Source organism: Chlamydotis macqueenii, chromosome 3 (genome assembly GCF_036417535.1).
Source record: "Chlamydotis macqueenii isolate bChlMac1 chromosome 3, bChlMac1.mat, whole genome shotgun sequence".
Taxonomy (NCBI): domain Eukaryota; kingdom Metazoa; phylum Chordata; class Aves; order Otidiformes; family Otididae; genus Chlamydotis; species Chlamydotis macqueenii.
In genome coordinates this window covers 35,692,310-35,711,102 of record NC_141558.1, presented here as the reverse complement: position 1 = coordinate 35,711,102, position 18,793 = coordinate 35,692,310, and the positions used below count along the sequence as shown (strand labels likewise).

Sequence of the window (18,793 nt, the reverse complement as noted above, 5' to 3'; positions counted from 1 at the left end):
CTGGTGTGTTTGGTTTGGCACCTGCTGAATAGCTCATGTGGTGTGTACTAGGAATATCTAAGTAGGCTGCATTCTTTTGCTGAAAAATGCTTTGTATTGGTGAACAGGAAATTTCCTGTCCTGTGCCTAGAAAGTAGGAGTAGGTGCACCACTGGAGAGTATGTTTGTAATCAGGCTACACTGACTAAAATTCCATGTCTGATACTTGCCCTCCCCAGATTTGCTTAAGACATTAAAAGAAGCTATTCATCGAGAATAGCTAAGAGTTTTGAGATCCAAATAAATAAAAGATTTATTTAATTGGAGAAATATGATGCAAAGAGGTCTCATGTGGCCTTCGAATATTTTGGTGGATAGTTGGTATGTTTTAGAAGATTTGGAAGGAGAGATAATTCAAATTTGTTCTCTTACAGCTGTACAAACAAGTCAGAAAAAACAGTAGTGCTATATTTAGTTATACTCAGTGAATAAGAATAGCATGTACCATCCCTTTTCCATTTCTGAATACTGCCATTTAGAGACCTTTGTCATGTGTCTCAAGCAACAGTGGAAACACATCAGAGAGATGAGACTGCAATTTCCCTGTCTGATTATTGAAATACAATGTATATTCTTTGTAGTACTCTACCATTAATGCCATAAAGAACGCTTATGTCTGGGTACTACAGCAAATGTGCAGAAGCAGGAATTTATCAAGATTAAACGTACAATTTCCTGGAAAAAGGCACAAATGCCTTTTTCTACAGATACCTAATTTGTTCTTCTGACAGAAGATGCAGTGCTTAGAGCCACTTACAAAATAAAAATGTTTCACTTCTGTAAAGAGTGAGTTGAATTTATATAGAGGTTTAGCAGAAACAGTAAGTGTAGGAGAAATTGTTTGTAGCCTGTGCCACTGAGCGTATTTTTTCTGTTGATGCTTTTTTTGATTCACTGGAAGGTACAGGAAACAATTGTCACAACGTTGAAAGTGTAACTTAAATTGGCATTACTTTAGATCTGTCTCTCCATAGCCTGTGTTCCTTTTCCTGCCAGTTAGATTCTGACAATGCATAGGAGATTCTCACAGCTACTGTGTCTTTTTTCCCTACAAGGATATTGTGCATGTCGACTACTCTGAAAAACAAAAGTTTAAAAAAAAAATTGTGGTGCAGAGTGAAGGTGAAGAGTACTCAATTTAAAAAAACATTGCCATGTGACATTAAGAAAGTTCATTAACTGTTAATGTAGAAACTTGTCAAACATTTATAATGTTTGGTGATACAGCAGTTTTGGAAAGCATGTGGAAATACAAATATTACTGTATTTATTTGTGTAAAGGTATTTTAAAATTTACTGAGGGGTTTTCACTCTTTTTTTTTTTTTTTTTTTTCTTGTGTTAGGCCTTTATACTTAAGCTATTGTTCCCTCATCCTACTTGATGGAAATCCCATATTTCTGGCTCAGGGCACTTTTAGAGGATTTTTTTTTATTTGGAATGCATCATACCTGGAATACAGCTATTTATCAGATCTTTGTTCTAATTAGTTTGAGGAGCCTCTTTTTCGCATTTCAGATACATTCCTTGAATATGTTTAAGGTTTTTAGCTTACTACTTCATTGCAGTGATGGTTTATAACAAAAACATCCATCCACATGTTATCATATACAATAGGATCAAAGTAAAACAAATAGACTCTGGTTATCTGGACCATGGCAATTTATAGTGAAAGGATTTGAAAATTTTTAATAAGTACTTTAAATGTCTGTTTTCAGCTTGTTCATGTCTTTGTTATGCTGTTTCTTTGGTGGTATGGAAGCAAACACCAAAATCTTACCAGAACAATAACAAACAGCAGAATTTTCCTTCTAGAATGTATTTCTTGTTCAAAAAAAAAGTATGTTGAGATAACCAGAACTAACCAGATAGTGAAGTTAGTGATACTTGATTGTCATCTTAGGGCTGTCCTACAGTGGTGAATAACCAGGTGGATTGGTGGAATTCATGTTACTGTTACTGAATTGTTCTGTAGTGCAATAATGAATAGATGTTGTTGTTACTGATTTAGCTTTGGTCTTGCACGTGTAATTTGGGATATCTTTGTTCATATGGAAAATGATATTCTAAATCTTTCCTACTTTTTCTGTAAACATTACTATGATGCCTGCTTTAATTGTCCACTACTTAATTTTTTGAGAACCCGTGACTATTGGAAAAAAAACAGAGGAAAAAAAATGTTGATGATAAAATAGAAAGTATGCACATTGTATAGCAGTGATATGCTAGTGTTTCAACTCCTCAAAGTCTTTGTTAGAAACTGTCACATTTCACTTTTAGGTCTACTACTTCCGACAAGGTCATGAAGCATACGTTGTAATGGCTAAGAAGAATAAAATATATAGTATTAATCCCAAAAAACAACCCTGGCATAAAATGGAGTTACGGGTATGACTTCTTTTTCATTTTTGCTTGGTATCTTAATATTAAAAAAAAGTTTGGAAACTAAGTGAAAGAAGATTCTTGGTACAGATACTTCTAATGTCGTGCTCTCAGTTTCCCCCACTTATCTTAAAATATTAACTTAATAAATAGTCAAATGTTGTTATAGTCATCTTGACTTCAGTGGTGGTACGTAACATTTTGTTTATTCCAGGAGCAAGAGCTGATGAAAATAGTTGGGATTAAGTACGAAGTGGGATTGCCTACTCTCTGCTGTCTTAAACTGGCTTTTCTTGACCCCGATACGGGTAAACTAACTGGAGGATCATTCACCATGAAGTAAGCAAAGCAATGTTATATTCAGTTACGGCCTGTCTTGCAGGGTGGGGTGAGGGTGAAAGTTAAGAGATACCATTAAGGCTGTGACTTGAGCTTTTGCTTTTGAAGTGTGGAATTCGAAGTGTTACATTTTTATATAAGTGGTTTACTTTGTGCTTTTACTGTTTTATCACTTAATAGTTGTGTGTTTTGTTGCAATTAGGTACCATGATATGCCAGATGTCATAGACTTCCTAGTTTTGAGGCAGCAGTTTGATGATGCAAAACACAGGCGATGGAATATAGGTGAGTTGTGGGGGGACTTTTTTGGTGTGTGTGTTTTGTTTTTTCTAAGTGTCTACCTATTTTCATGATGACTTCTTAAAAAGTATGTTGTAGTAAATAAATCCTAATATTGGACTGGAACCAGAGAATAAACTCTGTCCATATTTGGATATGAAGTCCTACTTTGTCCTTGACTCAAGCTACAGCAAGCAAAGAAAATACTGAAGGTGATCTGTAAAAAAGTGCAAAGAAAATCTTGATTATGTGTTATATGCAGAGAGGAATTAGGAACACTTTGCAAAAATATGGTGTTTATTGGTAACATAACTTATTGTAGCCTATATATTGCTTGTCTCTTTTTTCTTTTTCTTTCTTTTTTTTTTTCTAATTGAAGGACATCTTACAACTGCATTACTACTAGATTTTTTTTTTTTTCCTGGAATTTCTGATGGAAACAGAGAAATACCTTCACCACCATAGGAAGTTTATGATCTCTAAACTGTACAAAGAGAATGTTCTTCCCTTGTCTTTTTGTTTGAGTTCTACTCTAAACCCCATATGGTTTAGCTTAATTGAAGTGTATGTAGTTATAATTCACAGATGTATGATGTGGGGATGTTTTTGATACATTTTACTTTGCTCATGCTTAGCTATTTCAAAGTGTTGGGTGCTGCAGAATGTCCATGACAGGCATGTCTTCCAGTCAGATTATTTCCTAGTCATTTTTCCATGTGATAACAAAAATCACCTTTCAACAATGAGATCTAACTAGGGGGAGAGAAAGCTGCATAATGTTTTCCTACAAGATCACAGCAGTAGTAGAAGAATGACTGCCATACCTTGTATGTTAACAGCCTAGCCAGCAGTTATCTGTCAGCCACTGTGACAGAAATCCAGAAGTAAAGGAGGCTTTGAAATGTTAGCCTTGCTGTTCTCAAGACTATGAGCATAGGTAGCACCTCCTTACTGGGCTGGTGACTGTATTTCTAGAAACTTGCAGTGTGGAAAGAATCTGAGCTACACAAGAAGTATTAAACTTGCCTGAATCTTTTGTCAAGCCTTCAATGTAAATAATGTGAGATTCGGGCCAGTAGTGTCTAATACCAGCTTGTAACTCTGACAAGTATGTGTCCATTCCTCTTTTGGATGGTAAAAATAGTGGTAAAATAGTCTCATCCTTTGAGACTACAGGAAATGCTAAAGCAGAGACGAGAAAGACAATGCTGTTAAAGGCCACTTCAGGGGCCTTCCAGAGTGCTAGCCTGCTCTCTACATTGACGCTTTGGATACTTCACTAGTATATGCCTATGAACTTGAAACAAATTGTACACTGTTTTGTTGCAGTGTGAAACACGTTATAAAAATATTCCTTGAAAGCAGATAATATTTCCTACCAGGATAAGGAGAAAGGCTTTAGAACTGTACATGAAGCAGTTGCTGAGTATTTAACCACATGAAGCTGAAATCCCCAAGATTTATCTGACATGCTCTAGTCTTCTGAACTTTCACCGTAGCTCTTCATCAACAAATTGATACTTTTTTTTATATCATGCAGGTGCTGGTTTGTCTTCTAAGGACTACTGTTACTATCTTTTCTTATTCCTCTGTGGTTTCTGGCACTTTGCCTATAAATCAGTATTTTTATAGCTGCTATTTGGAGAGTCACTGGATATTAAATGTTCTGACTCCACCTTAAGTCGTTAAAACATTGGTCTTTAATAATCATCCTTGGTGTTTTGTTGGGAGGTTTTGAGGTTGGTGTTTTTTGTGGGTTTTTTGTTTGTTTGGTTGTTTTTGTTTTTTTTTTTTTTTTGTGGTGTGTTTTTGTTGCTGTTTGGGTTTTGTTTGTTCTAGAGAAGAGTATTTGCTTATCTATGATATTTATAGTTTTAATGTTAAGTGTATATTAATGTATGAATCCTTTCAGAAAGAAGAAAACTAAAGTTTGAGAAGTGACAGGTTCTCAGATTCTAGTTATTGCATATCTTTGTGTTATAGTTTAACGACAATACTAATACTTGAGCTAAAAGCTACTCCAGTAGGATTCCTGCAGCTTTTGCTGTGTGTCTTAGGTGTGCATACCTGTCTCTTACATAGCAGCCACTTTAAGTTAAACATGCATTTTTGTCAAGCTAATGGCATCTGGTGATGCACAGTTCTGGAAAATTATGCTGCTTCTAATAAGAATTTTTAGTCTACTGTCTGCATAAGTGAGACGGCATAAAGGACATTGGAAAAACAGTGATTCAAAAGATTGTTTTGTGGGCTTCTTCAATCATGTTGTTTTCTGCTTTAGCATTCTGTCTGTAGAAATGCTGTGGCTCTTCAGAAATCGGAAGCGACTGCCAGTATACACTCCTTTAAATGGTTTTGAACTGCTTAAGGTTAGCCCCATGAATGCACTCACAGTTGCACCTACAGACTTCTTTTTTTATAAAACTGATCACTAGGGAATGCCTAGTGATATTGGGATACTGTGCTTGAAGAGCTGTTCAGAATAATTTATTGCTTTCAAATAAAGCATCAGCCCTTATTTACATTTTTGATCTTGCATTTCAGATATTTCTGGTATACTTGGTTCTGTTACATTCAGCACAATTAGGACTAATAATGGAAGATTTGTAATTGTCCTAGTATTACTTACAATCCATTGCATTTTAAAAAAAAAAGGTGCAGTAAAGGAATAGAACATTTTTGAGAAAATATAGATACTTCCTATTAATTCAGACAACTGCAGCAAGCATTTGGGCAGAATGTGGGTGTATTGAAATAGAACAAACATTGCAGCAGTTGAGAAACTGTATGTTCAAATTGCAGGAAAGCAAAAATGTACAGTTCTTGGAATCTCAGACTTAAATTACATTTGTTCTTGTACTGAGTGAACTGACTACTTCACTAAAAATTGTTACTGTGCTTGTGTTATGTAAAAATTTAGAGTTGATGATGGTATGGCATGTATTACATGTATTCTCACACGTGTAATGTTTTTTTAATAATGCTTCTGACCTTTTTCTCAGCTAGACAAATTCTTTGCAGTAGTGAAACTGTTTCAAGTCATAGTAAATTACTTTGCTAACCTTTTGAAGAAGCTTTAATAAATTCTATTCTTTTGTCAGTCAGATTGCCTGCGTAGTAAAGGGAGTGAACCTCTGACTTACATTTGGGTAGCTGAAAAAAACACTTCAGAAACTAAGGAGGAGGAGCTCAGCAGCATATAAAATATTCCCCATATAGAAGTGTCTCAGTGCTCAGTTATTTTAAGGTAGCATGTAGTATTTAATGCAAGTAAGTTTTAGTCTTAAAGTTACAGCATTGAAATGTCTTACTTTTTACATTAAATTTAAGAAATTTTTATATAAAGAATACGTAGATAGATTTGCAAGTCTTTGGGTTTCTTAATGCCATATTAACTTCCATTTTGGTTTAAAGAAACCCTTCAGAAAGAATTTAATAATCTTTTAAAAACTGAGTATGACTCATGTTTGCCTGTTGATGCTACAAGTGTTCAAAAGGGTTTCTGTATTCCAGATCAAGCCAAAGGTATCTAAAAACTGCTTTTCTTGGGAGGAGAAAGGTACCTCGTATTGACAGAATTATTTTGTGTTCTTGCCTAGGTGATCGTTTCAGGTCGGTGATAGATGATGCTTGGTGGTTTGGTACAATTGAAAGCCAGGAGCCTCTTCAGCCTGATTATCCTGATAGCTTATTTCAGTGCTACAATGTCTGGTTAGCAAATTTACCTTCCATCTTTTATTTTAATTGGTTATTTCATTTGAAGTACTGACTGAGCAACTTACTGTCATTAAATTCAGTCATGCATCTCACTGTACCAGTTTATTATAATACTCTGTGGTATGTAAGTAAGTTACGTTACAAACATTTAAAAATTACATTGTTGAAGCAATATTAGTAGATAATTTAAATGTGGTTATTTTTAAGCTGGGACAATGGTGATACTGAGAAGATGAGCCCTTGGGACATGGAGCTGATACCAAGTAATGGTATGATACATTAATAATGTAATTTGCTTTAAGGGTGTATTTAAAGAAGAAAAAAAATGTTATATGATTTTACCTAAATAATCAGATTTCTCTTGAGGACTGGGGGTGTAAGGCCCACAGTCCAGTTGCATTTGAAGAACATCCTTAAATCAGTTATTGAACTAAAAGCGGCTCAAGATAAATGAACTGTGAAAAAGCATATAGACAAACTAAGTATATGTTGGAAATAGACAGAAATGTTACAAAAACTTAACAACAGATGATCATAGAATCATTAGGGTTGGAAGGGACCTTTTAAAGGTCATCTAGTCCAACCCCCCTGCAGGGATCAGGGACATCTCCAACTAGATCAGGTTGCTCAGAGCTCCGTCCAATGTGGCTTTAAATGTTTCCAGGGATGGGGCATCCACCACCTGTCTGGGCAACCTGTTCCAGTGCTTCACCACCTTCATCATGAAAAATTTCTTCCTTACATCTAGTCTTAATGTACTCTTTTTTAGTATAAAACTATTACCCCTCATCCTATCGCAACAGGCTAAAAAATTTCTGCGCATCTTTCTTCTAAGCCTCGTTTAAGTACTGAAAAGCTGCAATAAGGTCTTCCCAGAAGCCTTCTCTTCTCCAGGCTGAACAGTTCCAACTCTCTTAGCCTTTCTTTGTAAGAGGGGTGTTCCAGCCCTCTTATCTTCGTGGCCCTCCTCTGGACCTTCTCCAACTGGTCCATGTCCTTCTTGTGTTGGGGGCTCCAGGGCTGGGTGCAGTACTCCAGGTGGGGTCTCACCAGAGCAGAGTAGAGGGGGACAATCACCTCCCTCGACCTGCTGGCCGTATTTCTTTTGATGCAACCAGTTGGCTTTCTGGCTGGCACGCACACATTGCCGGCTCATTTTCAGTAGCACCCCAAAGTCTTTCTCAGGAGGGCTGCTCTCAATCCCTTTATCCTCCAGCCTGTATCGATACTAGGGGTTGCCCTGACCCATGTGCAGGACCTTGCCCTTGGTCTTATTGAACCTCATGAGATTCATATGGGCCCACTTCTTGAGCTTTGAGGAAACTGGCTGCTCTGAGACCTGTCAGCATGTCTGCAGATGTTCAGTGCATTGGAAACGCAACATGCACCTTTGGGATGGTTTGATAATAATAGGATTTCCTCCCTGTCTGGCCCAGCATGTGTGGCAGATAGGCATGCTGCAGAGTGGAAAGCACAGTATCCTGTCTGTTCACAGACAAGCATACAGTATTTCTTCTTTACTTGGTTTTATTGTTTGGATTTTTTTTTTTTTTTTAAGATTTCATAAGTCTGGTTAAAAAATAAAGTAGAATCAGCATTTTTCCTTGGGTTTTCTAGGAAGTGTTTGATAATATCACCACTCATAAATAACCATAGAAGTAACCATAAGTAATTCTTTTAAGTTGTGAGCGTGTTTATTTCAACTTTTTGTTTTGATTCAGCCCTTCTTTTAATGGATACCTTTTCATCATAAGGAAAATACAGAAGCTGGAGACATAATGTGACTGAAATAATTAAATAGTCAGATAACTAAACCTGAACCTGTTTTTTTTTCTGTATCCACAAATTCTGACTCTTGGTACACTGTCCTTTAAAGATTTAAAAAAAAAAAAAAAGCCCTTCTTAAAACAGAGCACTTTACATCATACTCTGAATATCCTCTGTTACATTATGAATGGTCAAAGTTAGTAGGTCCTCAAGAACACTAGGATTATGGCACTTTTAATTTACTTCCTCAGGAGCTCTGGTTTTAGCATTTGACCTTATAAAAGAATGGCAAAGTGGAACCACTAGCTGAAGAATATTTTAGCATTAACATCAAAGACATTATCTTAAACTCCATCTGAAAATCATTGACCACTCATTACCGAAATCATTTATTACCAGGAATTTGGGGGTTAAAAAAAAAAAAATCCCAAAACCCTGAAAGGAAAACAAACTTCGTTGTGATAAAGGAGTGTCATAGTTGATTCTAAAATAAATTCTACTATTAGCTATTAGAAAGAGGATAAATCTTGTTTCATGGAGGACTTGTACACCAAACTGCATTTTAAGGATTGACATTTTAACATAAAATAATATGCAGAAAGGATACTGGATGCATCCAAAATGTCTTTGAGCGAATCGAGAACTATGGATTTGCTTTGGTTAGTAAAATTATGTTATATAATGTGTTATATAGATATATGTATTGTGTAAGATACAAAGATTTATTTAGTTTTCATGTTACATTCTAGCTGTATTTCCAGAAGAACTGGGAACTAGTGTTCCTTTAACAGATGATGAACGTAGAACACTGCTCTACAAACCTCTGGATGGAGAGTGGGGTTCCAGGACCCGAGATGAGGAGTGTGACAGAATTATTGCAGGGATAAACCAACTTATGACTCTAGGTAAATACTGAATAATACAGGATAAGTTTGTGTTTTATTTTTCAGACTATGCTCATGTGTACTTTTAAAGTTACCATAATAAATGTAATAAAATACACCTTATTACCTCTTAACTGGAACAAAACTTTCTCACTGCACCTTTTTATATTTTTCATATAGTGAGTACATATAAAAGCTAAATTTTCTCCTCTTTTCAAAGGTGACTCTCACTTTTTGGTAGATAATTTGACATATGCTGGGGGTTTGGGGGTTACATGCTAAAAATAAGTACTTGATTTTTTTGCTTTACCTACCAGAATCTCTTGTTGGGGTTAAAATTGCAAACTTTATCATAAACAGAATATTAACTATATTACAGGGTAGGGGAGGGGGCGGGGGGGAATCTTATCTACTTAGGGAATGGGTATCTATGTGTAGATTTCCCCTGTGTTAGCCTTTTCTAATTCCTGTTTTCTCCCATACATTGCCTTAGTTATGCAGAATGTTGAGGAAAAGGCAAAATGTTGAGGATTAAGTAATTGATTAACTTATGAAAAGCTGCTGTTTGATTGTAGCGCAGTTAGCAGCTTCTGAAAAGGTAATTGTTAACACGTCACTGCAACACTTAAATGGTCAAAGTTGGGTGTCTGAGATGGAGATCCATTAGTGAAATACAGGCTGAATCGTCTTTTATATGTTTTGTGATGAGTAAACTATGTTAAGTCAGCAGTCTTAGGTTTTTGAATAACAGTGGTCATAAATTAAATATATCACTTCTCACAGACAATTTTTTTAAAAAAAACCTGATTTTTGAAGTACTTGAAGCAAGGTAAGACATGTTTCAAAAAGCCAGAAAATGCTTAACTCTTTAAATACTTCTCATACCTAAATGTTCCATATTGTGACTTCTTTGGTGACATACTGCATAAGAAGCTTCCCTTTGCTTCCAAAATAAAGGAAATATCCATGCAGTGTAGTTATCCAAATTACAGAATTACATTTAAAAAACTTGTCAGGAAATGAAATCTTAGTTGTTTTCACTGTGCTGTCTAACAGTAATGGTTTTATATTTTGCATTATGTTGTCGCATACTGCTTGGTTTGGGATTTAACTGTAGCATATGTGGTGTGTATTGGTACAAAGTAGCAGTTGCTAGAACACTCATAAGAGTAAGTAAACAGCTTTTAGAAGAGGAGCAGTCTGTTTTGCAGCAACATATTTTCTGGTTTTAAAGACCTTCGGGACTTTAAAGGGTTTTTATGTGTTTGTATTACTGTATTTTCCCTTGAGGTGTAAAATGTTAGCATGATGTGTCTAAGCACTCATGATGCTTCTAAGCACAGGAGGAAAAAATCAAGTTTGTGTAGGTGCACAGACTTAAATTGCTCAGCAGTCCTTGTATTGTGGTGGATTGGTTTTAGAAGGCTTCTTTGCTGTAGGGATGGGAGATTGTGTTTCTGTTTTATTTTGAGTCTAGATTTTCCCTGTATCGTAATGAGATTGAAATAGTACTGTAACTTTTATAGTAAGAATGTAATGATTGCTTTGTTTGAAGATAGGAGAGTGTCAATATAAAACCAAATTAAATGAGGCTGTGTTGTAAATAACAATACTGAGTTACATGTCTTCGTATATGTATGATTTATACAGTTAAGTCTACATTTTGAATGTGTGTATTTTGCTTGCACTTGCCATGTCTCTGAGGAGTGTGGTGCTTCGTGCACAACAGAATGAGTAGGCATTGCAGTGATTGCACTTAGAGCATGCACCTCATCAAACACCTTTATGTGTAAAAAATACCACAAATTATTTGGAATATCTAGAGGAGGAGTAGTTGTTTTGAGGAAAGTGCTCTGTGTTTCAAACATGAAGAAAATAGCATATCCTGTGGAGGGGGGAATCTTGAAACTGCTGAAGGTATATGACTTTGTTGTGTTGGTTTTTCATTTTGTTATTTTTTCATTCTGTCTAGATATTGCTTCTGCATTTGTGGCACCTGTGGATCTTCAAGCTTACCCAATGTATTGCACTGTTGTGGCATATCCCACAGACCTCAGCACCATTAAACAAAGACTGGAAAGCAGATTTTACAGGTTAGATCCAAGCCTCAGTTCCTAGTGTGAAATACTGCCAGCTATTTTTTTGGTAGCTTTTGGTCTTGTAATACCCAACTGGGAGATAAGGATAGGTCTGCGCTTTCTCTTTCTCCCATCTTCTGTCCTTGATCTAAGTTTTCATTTTATAAAACTTAAAAAACTTTAAAAAAACTTATCCAAAATGTATTTTAGAATTATGTGGCATTCACATGCCTGCTTATACAAAAGACTTGCTCCATGTCAGATTCAAATGGTCAGTAAAATGACTTTCAGTCAAAAGGATTAAATTTCCACATTATATTAAAAAAAAAAATCTTTTTTTTTTATAAGAGAAATCTTAGAAATATGTCAAGTGCACTTTAAAAAAATAGTCTTGTGTTATTACTTAAGAAACTACACAGAAAAGAGCTTCTTAATTATTGGCCTTGACATTCTAAATTGCTGGACAGCAACAAAAATACATTTTAACTTTTTGACACCATTCTCACATTTTCCTAAACTGTTTGCAATTGCTGTATTTTTTGCAGTAAATATATACGTAGAAGTATGCTCCTTTAAATTACTTCTGTTTTCTTTGTTTCTTGGGATATTTCTGGTTTGAAAGTCAGTGGCCCTCTATTACTTATTTTGAATAAACATAGATGGCATTTTGTTTTGGGCCAAATTTCAAAGGTAATTTTTAGTACTTTATGTGTACTAACTGAAGATTTAATTCTAAATTAGAATCACTTTTTAATTTTCAAAAATATCCCTGTTTTTTCTATATAATAATGCAATTATACACATTTATCCTTGTTTATTGTGTGATATAAGATAATCCAGCTTTAACTTCCATAGTGTACTGCTTTGCAAGCAGAGGTGGCAAGGACTTTTTACTGTGTTTTGTTTCTCTTGTCAAAAGAGTAAGCAATTATTTTTGGTAATCAGCATACCTTATTCAGTAAATCTGTTTTTATTACTTTGTAGTATCGCCAAGGCCTACTTAGGTAATAAACAACAGCCTTGTGTTGTGCTTTCCAGTTAAAATTTTATCTTTACCTTCTGCAGGAGGGGACTGTTCAGATCACTTGTGATTTTGGTAGCTTTTCATGAGGCTTATCTTGGAACATATTTTTTTTTTTCTTTTCTGATCGAGGAGTCTTAGCATGCCTGTATATTTTCAAAAAATAGAAAACAAACCAGAAAAAATACAATCTTTCCCAGTCACTACTGGCGTTCTATAGAACTAAATGCTGGACCCATAAATGTGATTAAATTGCATCTAAATGCTTATGCCACACTAAACATGTTAAGCGATCCCTTGCTTCACTCTACGACACACTTGCAGCATTTCTTTTCATCATTTTTTGCTGGTATGAAAACAGAAGATTGTATATATTTCTAACTTCAATGCTGTCAGAGTTTTTATTTGAAATGGTATGTATTTTCTTTTTTTAATTGCATTTTTTAGGGGGTTTTTTTCAGTTATTTTTGCTTTTGTGCATAATTTTTCATAATGTTGTAGCGATATTAGGTCATTAAATCAGAGCTATGTGAGGACTTCTGATTGTTATCTATCAGAAAAAAATGTATAATTTTAATATTTTATCCTTAGCTGTGACTTAAGAGGTGATAAAGGGTGGGTTATGTATATTGTAAAGGAATAATAAATGCTGAAGTGTCACAGCTGAGCTTTCCCAAGGAGTGTCAGCAGTATATTCTTGAAGCCATTTCTATAAATTACTGCAGGACACAGCATGAGAGCAGGAAGCCTGAGGAAGCTGCCTTCTGCTGGTCACATAGGGCCACATACTGAAGTCTGCATGCTTTCTGATTTAATGTTTTAAAAAAAATAATAATAATAATAGGAAAATACACTGGAAGAAAGATGTAAGGCTTTTTCTCCTGTTTCATATACATTGCTAGAAATTAAGTCTATCTTCCCCTCCCTATTCCTTTTCTATACAGGCGCCTTTCGTCATTAATGTGGGAAGTCCGGTACATAGAACATAATACTCGCACATTTAATGAACCCGGAAGTCCTATTGTCAAATCTGCCAAATTTGTTACAGATCTTCTGCTGCATTTCATAAAGTGAGTTGCTTAGTAGATCTGTTGTTATTTCTGCCTCTACCCAGGTATTTAGCCTTTTCAGACCTGAATTTTAAAGTGAGATAGATCTGCAGCTTGAATCCACCTGTTGTCTGTTTGGGCAGAAAATAATAAAGCTTGTCTTGACAAACTACGTAAGTTTGCAACACAAGATGAAGTTTTAGAATAGATCGGTATGGCATTTTATTTCAAGAGACTTTCTGTTAAATAATAAAAATAGATATGAGTATCTTCATGGTGTGATAGATATATTTGCAGGTGAGTTAGGAGTTCTAATTTTGGGTTTGAATACTGTTGATGTTAACATAATTGTTGGTGCTAAATTCTAAAGTCTTTATAGTTTATAATGTGATTGAAAATTTGTTTGATATGTGAAATAAAAATTGGAGGCTTTGTAGTCAACAGAAATAGTAGTTGTATTTCAAATGTTCTTTTTTATTATTGACCATAGAAAACCTCAATGAGAAATACCTCTAACAATCAGTTGACCCATCTGCAGACGTAAAGTTTGTAAGAAGAGCTTACTGAGTGTGTTCACTGCCTTGGCTTGATTGCACACAGTGAATGCTGCTGTTTCTACCTGGTAGAAACTGGTAGAAATGGCAAGATACTTCATTAGTTTAGTTTCTCAGTGTTAAATTGTCCTTTTTTTATTTCATGTGTTCCTAAAAACATTAGAATTGTGTCATGTATTTGGAAATCTAGGACTTTATCTCCATATATAAATATTTTGGTAGCTTTAGTGCGTATGATTTCTGATATTGTTTGGAGAGTGAAGAATACTTAACTGCTTCAGATATTAAAAGTTTTGGTGAAATACACCTTTAGGAACAGATATGTATCTAAAAGGCTTCTCTGTTACTGATTTTGTTTTTTAACATCTTTGTCGTACCTGGCTTTTTTTCCTGATTAGTACAGTTGATTCTATAGGTGAAAAGGGAAAATAAATGTTAGTATGTGTTTCTTTTTACACAGAGACCAGAGTTGCTATGACATAATTCCATTATACAATGCAATGAAGAAGAAAGTGTTGTCTGACTCTGATGAGGTAAGTGGTTGTATCTTAGACACTGGCATTGATAATACTGGAGAAACAGGACAACTGTCTTTGTCCTGCTGGATACAAAAGTACTGTTTTCCAGTCACTGGAAGGGAGTAGGGTATACTTTTCTGTCAATTAAATATTTATTTTTGTTAGCTGGGTAAAAGCTGAAGCTGGGTAAAAATCCAACCTTCTCTCCTCCTTTTGTGCAGAGTGCTTTAACAGTTTATTGGAGATTTTAGATGATTCTTAGACTTCTGAGAGGTTCTCAAAACTGATGGTCATGTGAAATGCTTTCCAGAGGGACAGGGATAGAACTGTAAAGATTCAAATTAGAAGTGAAGTATAAAAGAGCTCACCTACTCATATATGCTTATATTTTTTTAACCTTTTTATGTGACTCATTGTCTTGCTCAAAGGAAGAAGAGAAAGATACAAATGTGCCAGGAACTTCCACTAGAAGAAGAAAGGTAATTTAAAAAAAATTATTTATAGTGTTATAAATAATTAGAAGTACATCTGTAAACAGAATAATGTAAAACTGAATGTTTTTATTGTGCAATCTCAGCATTTGGAAAGTTTTGAACTTAGTGACATGTTGTTCTACTGAGCTGTTTAATGTAAAAAGCATTTCTGTCTGTGCTGCTATATGTTACAGATTCATTAATTGGAATTTATATCCTACAGGATTCCTTTTCCACTAGATTTTGTAAAAACAGCTAGCTTATTTAATATATACCAGACAATATTGTCATTTCAGGATCATCAGCCAAAGCGGCGGCTACGTAATAGAGCTCAGTCGTATGACATTCAGTCATGGAAGAAGCAATGCCAGGAGCTGCTGAATCTCATTTTTCAGTGCGAAGACTCTGAACCGTTTCGACAACCAGTGGATCTCCTTGAATATCCAGTGAGTATTTTAGAACAAGAAGGCTGGTTATAATCCAGTTGTTGGATGGTTTGTGTTTTTTGGTTTTTTTGCCAGCTGTGACTGTTTTATCAACTCTTTTAATTGAAACTTCAGGCAGTGCTACTGACAGAAATTTTTTTCAGTTCTTGGCAGTCACCTAATAATAATGTTTTTTGGTTTTTTTAAAGTAATTTCAAAAGAAATTGTACTTCTCTGCTCTCTTAAATACTTCAGTTGCAATTTTTTTTATATTCAGGGGTACTTACGTTAGTAAGTAAATTACAGCTTTTGCAATGAAGATGTGTCTTTTCTGGGTGAAAAATGGCCATATGAAGTGCATATGTTTGGGTGTTGCATGTGACAGATGTTGTCATGGATCATTTCTTGTTTTCATTTCAGAAGTATAAAAAAAGTAATTTTCCTATCACAGTCATCTGGACTTGATGCAGAAAAAGTACCCACTGCAGAACTGTAGTGAAACATTAACTGTAGTAACAATGACTTTCCCAAATTTTGCGTTCTGCTTGGATATGATTACCCTGGAGTTCAGATAGCTGTGAGCAGCCATTTGTAACTACAGAATATTTGAACACAAAAATCTTTTTGCCTTGGATTTCTTTTAGCCTTTTACACTAGTTTTACTTTAACTAACAAAACAAAGTTTTGTGTGCTTTCATCCTAGCATATCTTAAGTTTTTCTTCAAAACACCACTCTAAGGTGTTTAACTTGGGAGAAATTAGAGAAAATAAATGCTTCCCTTTCAGAAGTCACTTCCAGGTCTGTCTTGACACTTCTGAAGCCATTGGGCACCTTAATTTTTGAAGTAACCTAAACTTTATGCTATGGCCAACTACAAGTGGCCCTTTGCATTTGAGATCCTCAAATAAGCTGATAAGAGAGCACCTTACTAGGCTTGGGCATGAAACACTGCTCCCTGGTGACACAAACCTGTTTAACGTTCAGAGGCGCTCACAGGTTCTCTTTGCTCTGATGGATTAAGTTAACTTTTCAGTTAACTTCAGTATTTGAGCTTTTTTTCCTATGATATTCCTCTCTCTTCCATAGCTTAGAAAGAAAGTTCTGTCATTGGCTTAAACAGGGTCTTATTTAACCCTGTGGAGTTTTCATTATTTTAATTTTACTTTCCTAAATTGTCAGGTCTCCATTTGGGAAGCTGCTCAAATTTCATCAGGGACGTGCTAAGCCTCTGATCAGGTTCAAATACTCAAACTTTGTATTTTGAAGCTAATATGTAAACACAGTGTTAGGCTTAGTACCAAGTTTGAGCTGCTAAGCCACTCAGAGTTTGTAGTCACACTTTTGTATCATGCTTATCTTCATGACAATCTTTGTGTCTTAGGACACAAAATTTTGAGCTCTGTATTTCAGTAAATCTGTTTACAAAAGGAATTAAATGTTGTATCAGTTAACTTCTGATTTCAATCCTGTCGAGTATGTCTGGGACGAGTTATGTTGTATGACTAGAAAGGAGCAAAATGTCTTTAGCAGTCTTCCATACCTATTTGAAGAGGACATTTGATTTGAACAGGTTTATCAAATCCATCCTAATGAAAATGATATATTAAGACTTGAAAAAAAATTGTAATACATTGCTTTGCTATTTCTTCACAGGATTATAGAGATATTATTGACACTCCCATGGATTTTGCTACTGTTAGAGAAACACTGGAAGCTGGCAACTATGAATCACCAATGGAATTATGTAAAGATGTGAGACTCATTTTCAGCAATTCCAAGGCCTATACACCAAGTAAAAGATCAAGGGTAAGACTACTTTTTTTTTTCTGTTGTTGTTGTTTGAAATAATACTTAAGTCTGAAAAATAGAGGACAGAAAAACAGAGAAAATGTAATTGATCACCTTAAAACCAAGTTTAATTATTTCTGATCTTCAAACTTGAACATGTCTGAGAAAGTAGTAAAGCTTTGTATTTTAAAGGAACAGAACGTATGGTGTTTAAATGCCTGAAGTTCTGCTGTTCTGCAAGTGTGTTTCAAAAGTAAATATTTGAAAGTGCATCTAAAGGGAGAGCCATATTGAAGGAAAGATCTGTAGAAACATGATTGTGGGTACAGTAGTGGAATTTAACTCTTTATTTTGGGGAAGAAACTAGATTTTCAAAATGCACACAGAGCCCCAAACTCCTTCACTTTGGAGGTTGCCCCAAACTGACATACAGAGGTATAGAGAGTAGAGGATAATGACATTATATACTGTTCACCAGCATGCAGTGAGATTGTAATGAAGCACGTAGGATTTCTGGGAAACAGAACTATTTACATAAAGCATGAGCCTATGGAGCCATTCTTACTGAGCTGATACTGAAGTGTCCTACCGGTGGTAGAGTTAATAATAATTTATCTCACGTTGACTTGTAGGTGTAGTATCTGTTAGCAGTGGAAGTTATAAATGTATACTTAACGCATCTTCAAGGCTTCTGTGTAGCTTTTTTACTAATATGCTTTATGTGTTAGACTAGAATTACTAACAGCTTTTATGTTTGGCTCTTCTAAATAGCAAATTAATCATCAGGACTTTATTGTCTTAAAATGCAGGAACAAATTCCTTAGTAGGTGACTCGCAAGGACTGATCAGTGATTGCTCTCTTTTCAGTCAGTAATAGACGATCCCACTCACTCTTCAGGCTGCCTAAGAATCAGTGTCTTGTCTTTCAGTGGCATCCAAGGGCAGGGCTTTATGGGCAGATCTGGATTATTTTGTGGTTTTTCTTTCTCCTCTTGATCTCTTCAAGATAGGAGAATGCTTGACATTATCTTAGCTGCACTGTGGTTTCACAGATTCTTCTGACATTTTCATGTTTTTTTTCGTGTTTCTTCCAAACAGACTGGTATAGTAGTAAAGTAGCAGTTTTTTAAATTTTATTTAGAAATAGAAGTGGAAAGTTCTGACGTCAAGAATTTTTAATATTCCAGAACCTATGTACTTTCAGTGCATACAACATGTAGTTGTTGAATGGTGAGGTTTTTACTCTGACTTCTCATTCAGGGATAGTTTTAGCATCTTACTTTACATCATTGATGCTTACTTGAAGAGTAAAGCTAAGTTCATCTGCTTTTTTTTTTTTCCTTGACACAGTACGCATACATTTTAATATTATTTTTTACATATTTTCTTATAAAATTTCTTTGGATATCCTGTCCAGTAATGCATTCAGAATCTATCACACCGACTGTTTAGGCTCACACAAAGTTTGTCTGGTGTGTCAT

General features: G+C 35.2%; 1 protein-coding gene across 5 annotated transcripts in view; it reads left to right on the top strand.

Moving 5' to 3' along the window:
• Positions 1 to 18,793, top strand: part of PHIP (PHIP subunit of CUL4-Ring ligase complex) — a 108,003-nt gene that overhangs the window by 81,028 nt on the left and 8,182 nt on the right. For all 5 annotated transcript variants that reach the window (XM_086745966.1, XM_086745965.1, XM_086745964.1 and 2 more), the window contains 12 exons: positions 2,318 to 2,425; positions 2,634 to 2,758; positions 2,961 to 3,043; positions 6,637 to 6,748; positions 6,962 to 7,023; positions 9,271 to 9,426; positions 11,378 to 11,498; positions 13,449 to 13,574; positions 14,568 to 14,640; positions 15,054 to 15,104; positions 15,395 to 15,544; positions 17,178 to 17,330. In XM_086745966.1, the coding sequence (XP_086602092.1) occupies positions 2,318 to 2,425; positions 2,634 to 2,758; positions 2,961 to 3,043; positions 6,637 to 6,748; positions 6,962 to 7,023; positions 9,271 to 9,426; positions 11,378 to 11,498; positions 13,449 to 13,574; positions 14,568 to 14,640; positions 15,054 to 15,104; positions 15,395 to 15,544; positions 17,178 to 17,330 (1,320 nt within the window). The remainder of the gene's footprint in view (positions 1 to 2,317; positions 2,426 to 2,633; positions 2,759 to 2,960; positions 3,044 to 6,636; positions 6,749 to 6,961; positions 7,024 to 9,270; positions 9,427 to 11,377; positions 11,499 to 13,448; positions 13,575 to 14,567; positions 14,641 to 15,053; positions 15,105 to 15,394; positions 15,545 to 17,177; positions 17,331 to 18,793) is intronic.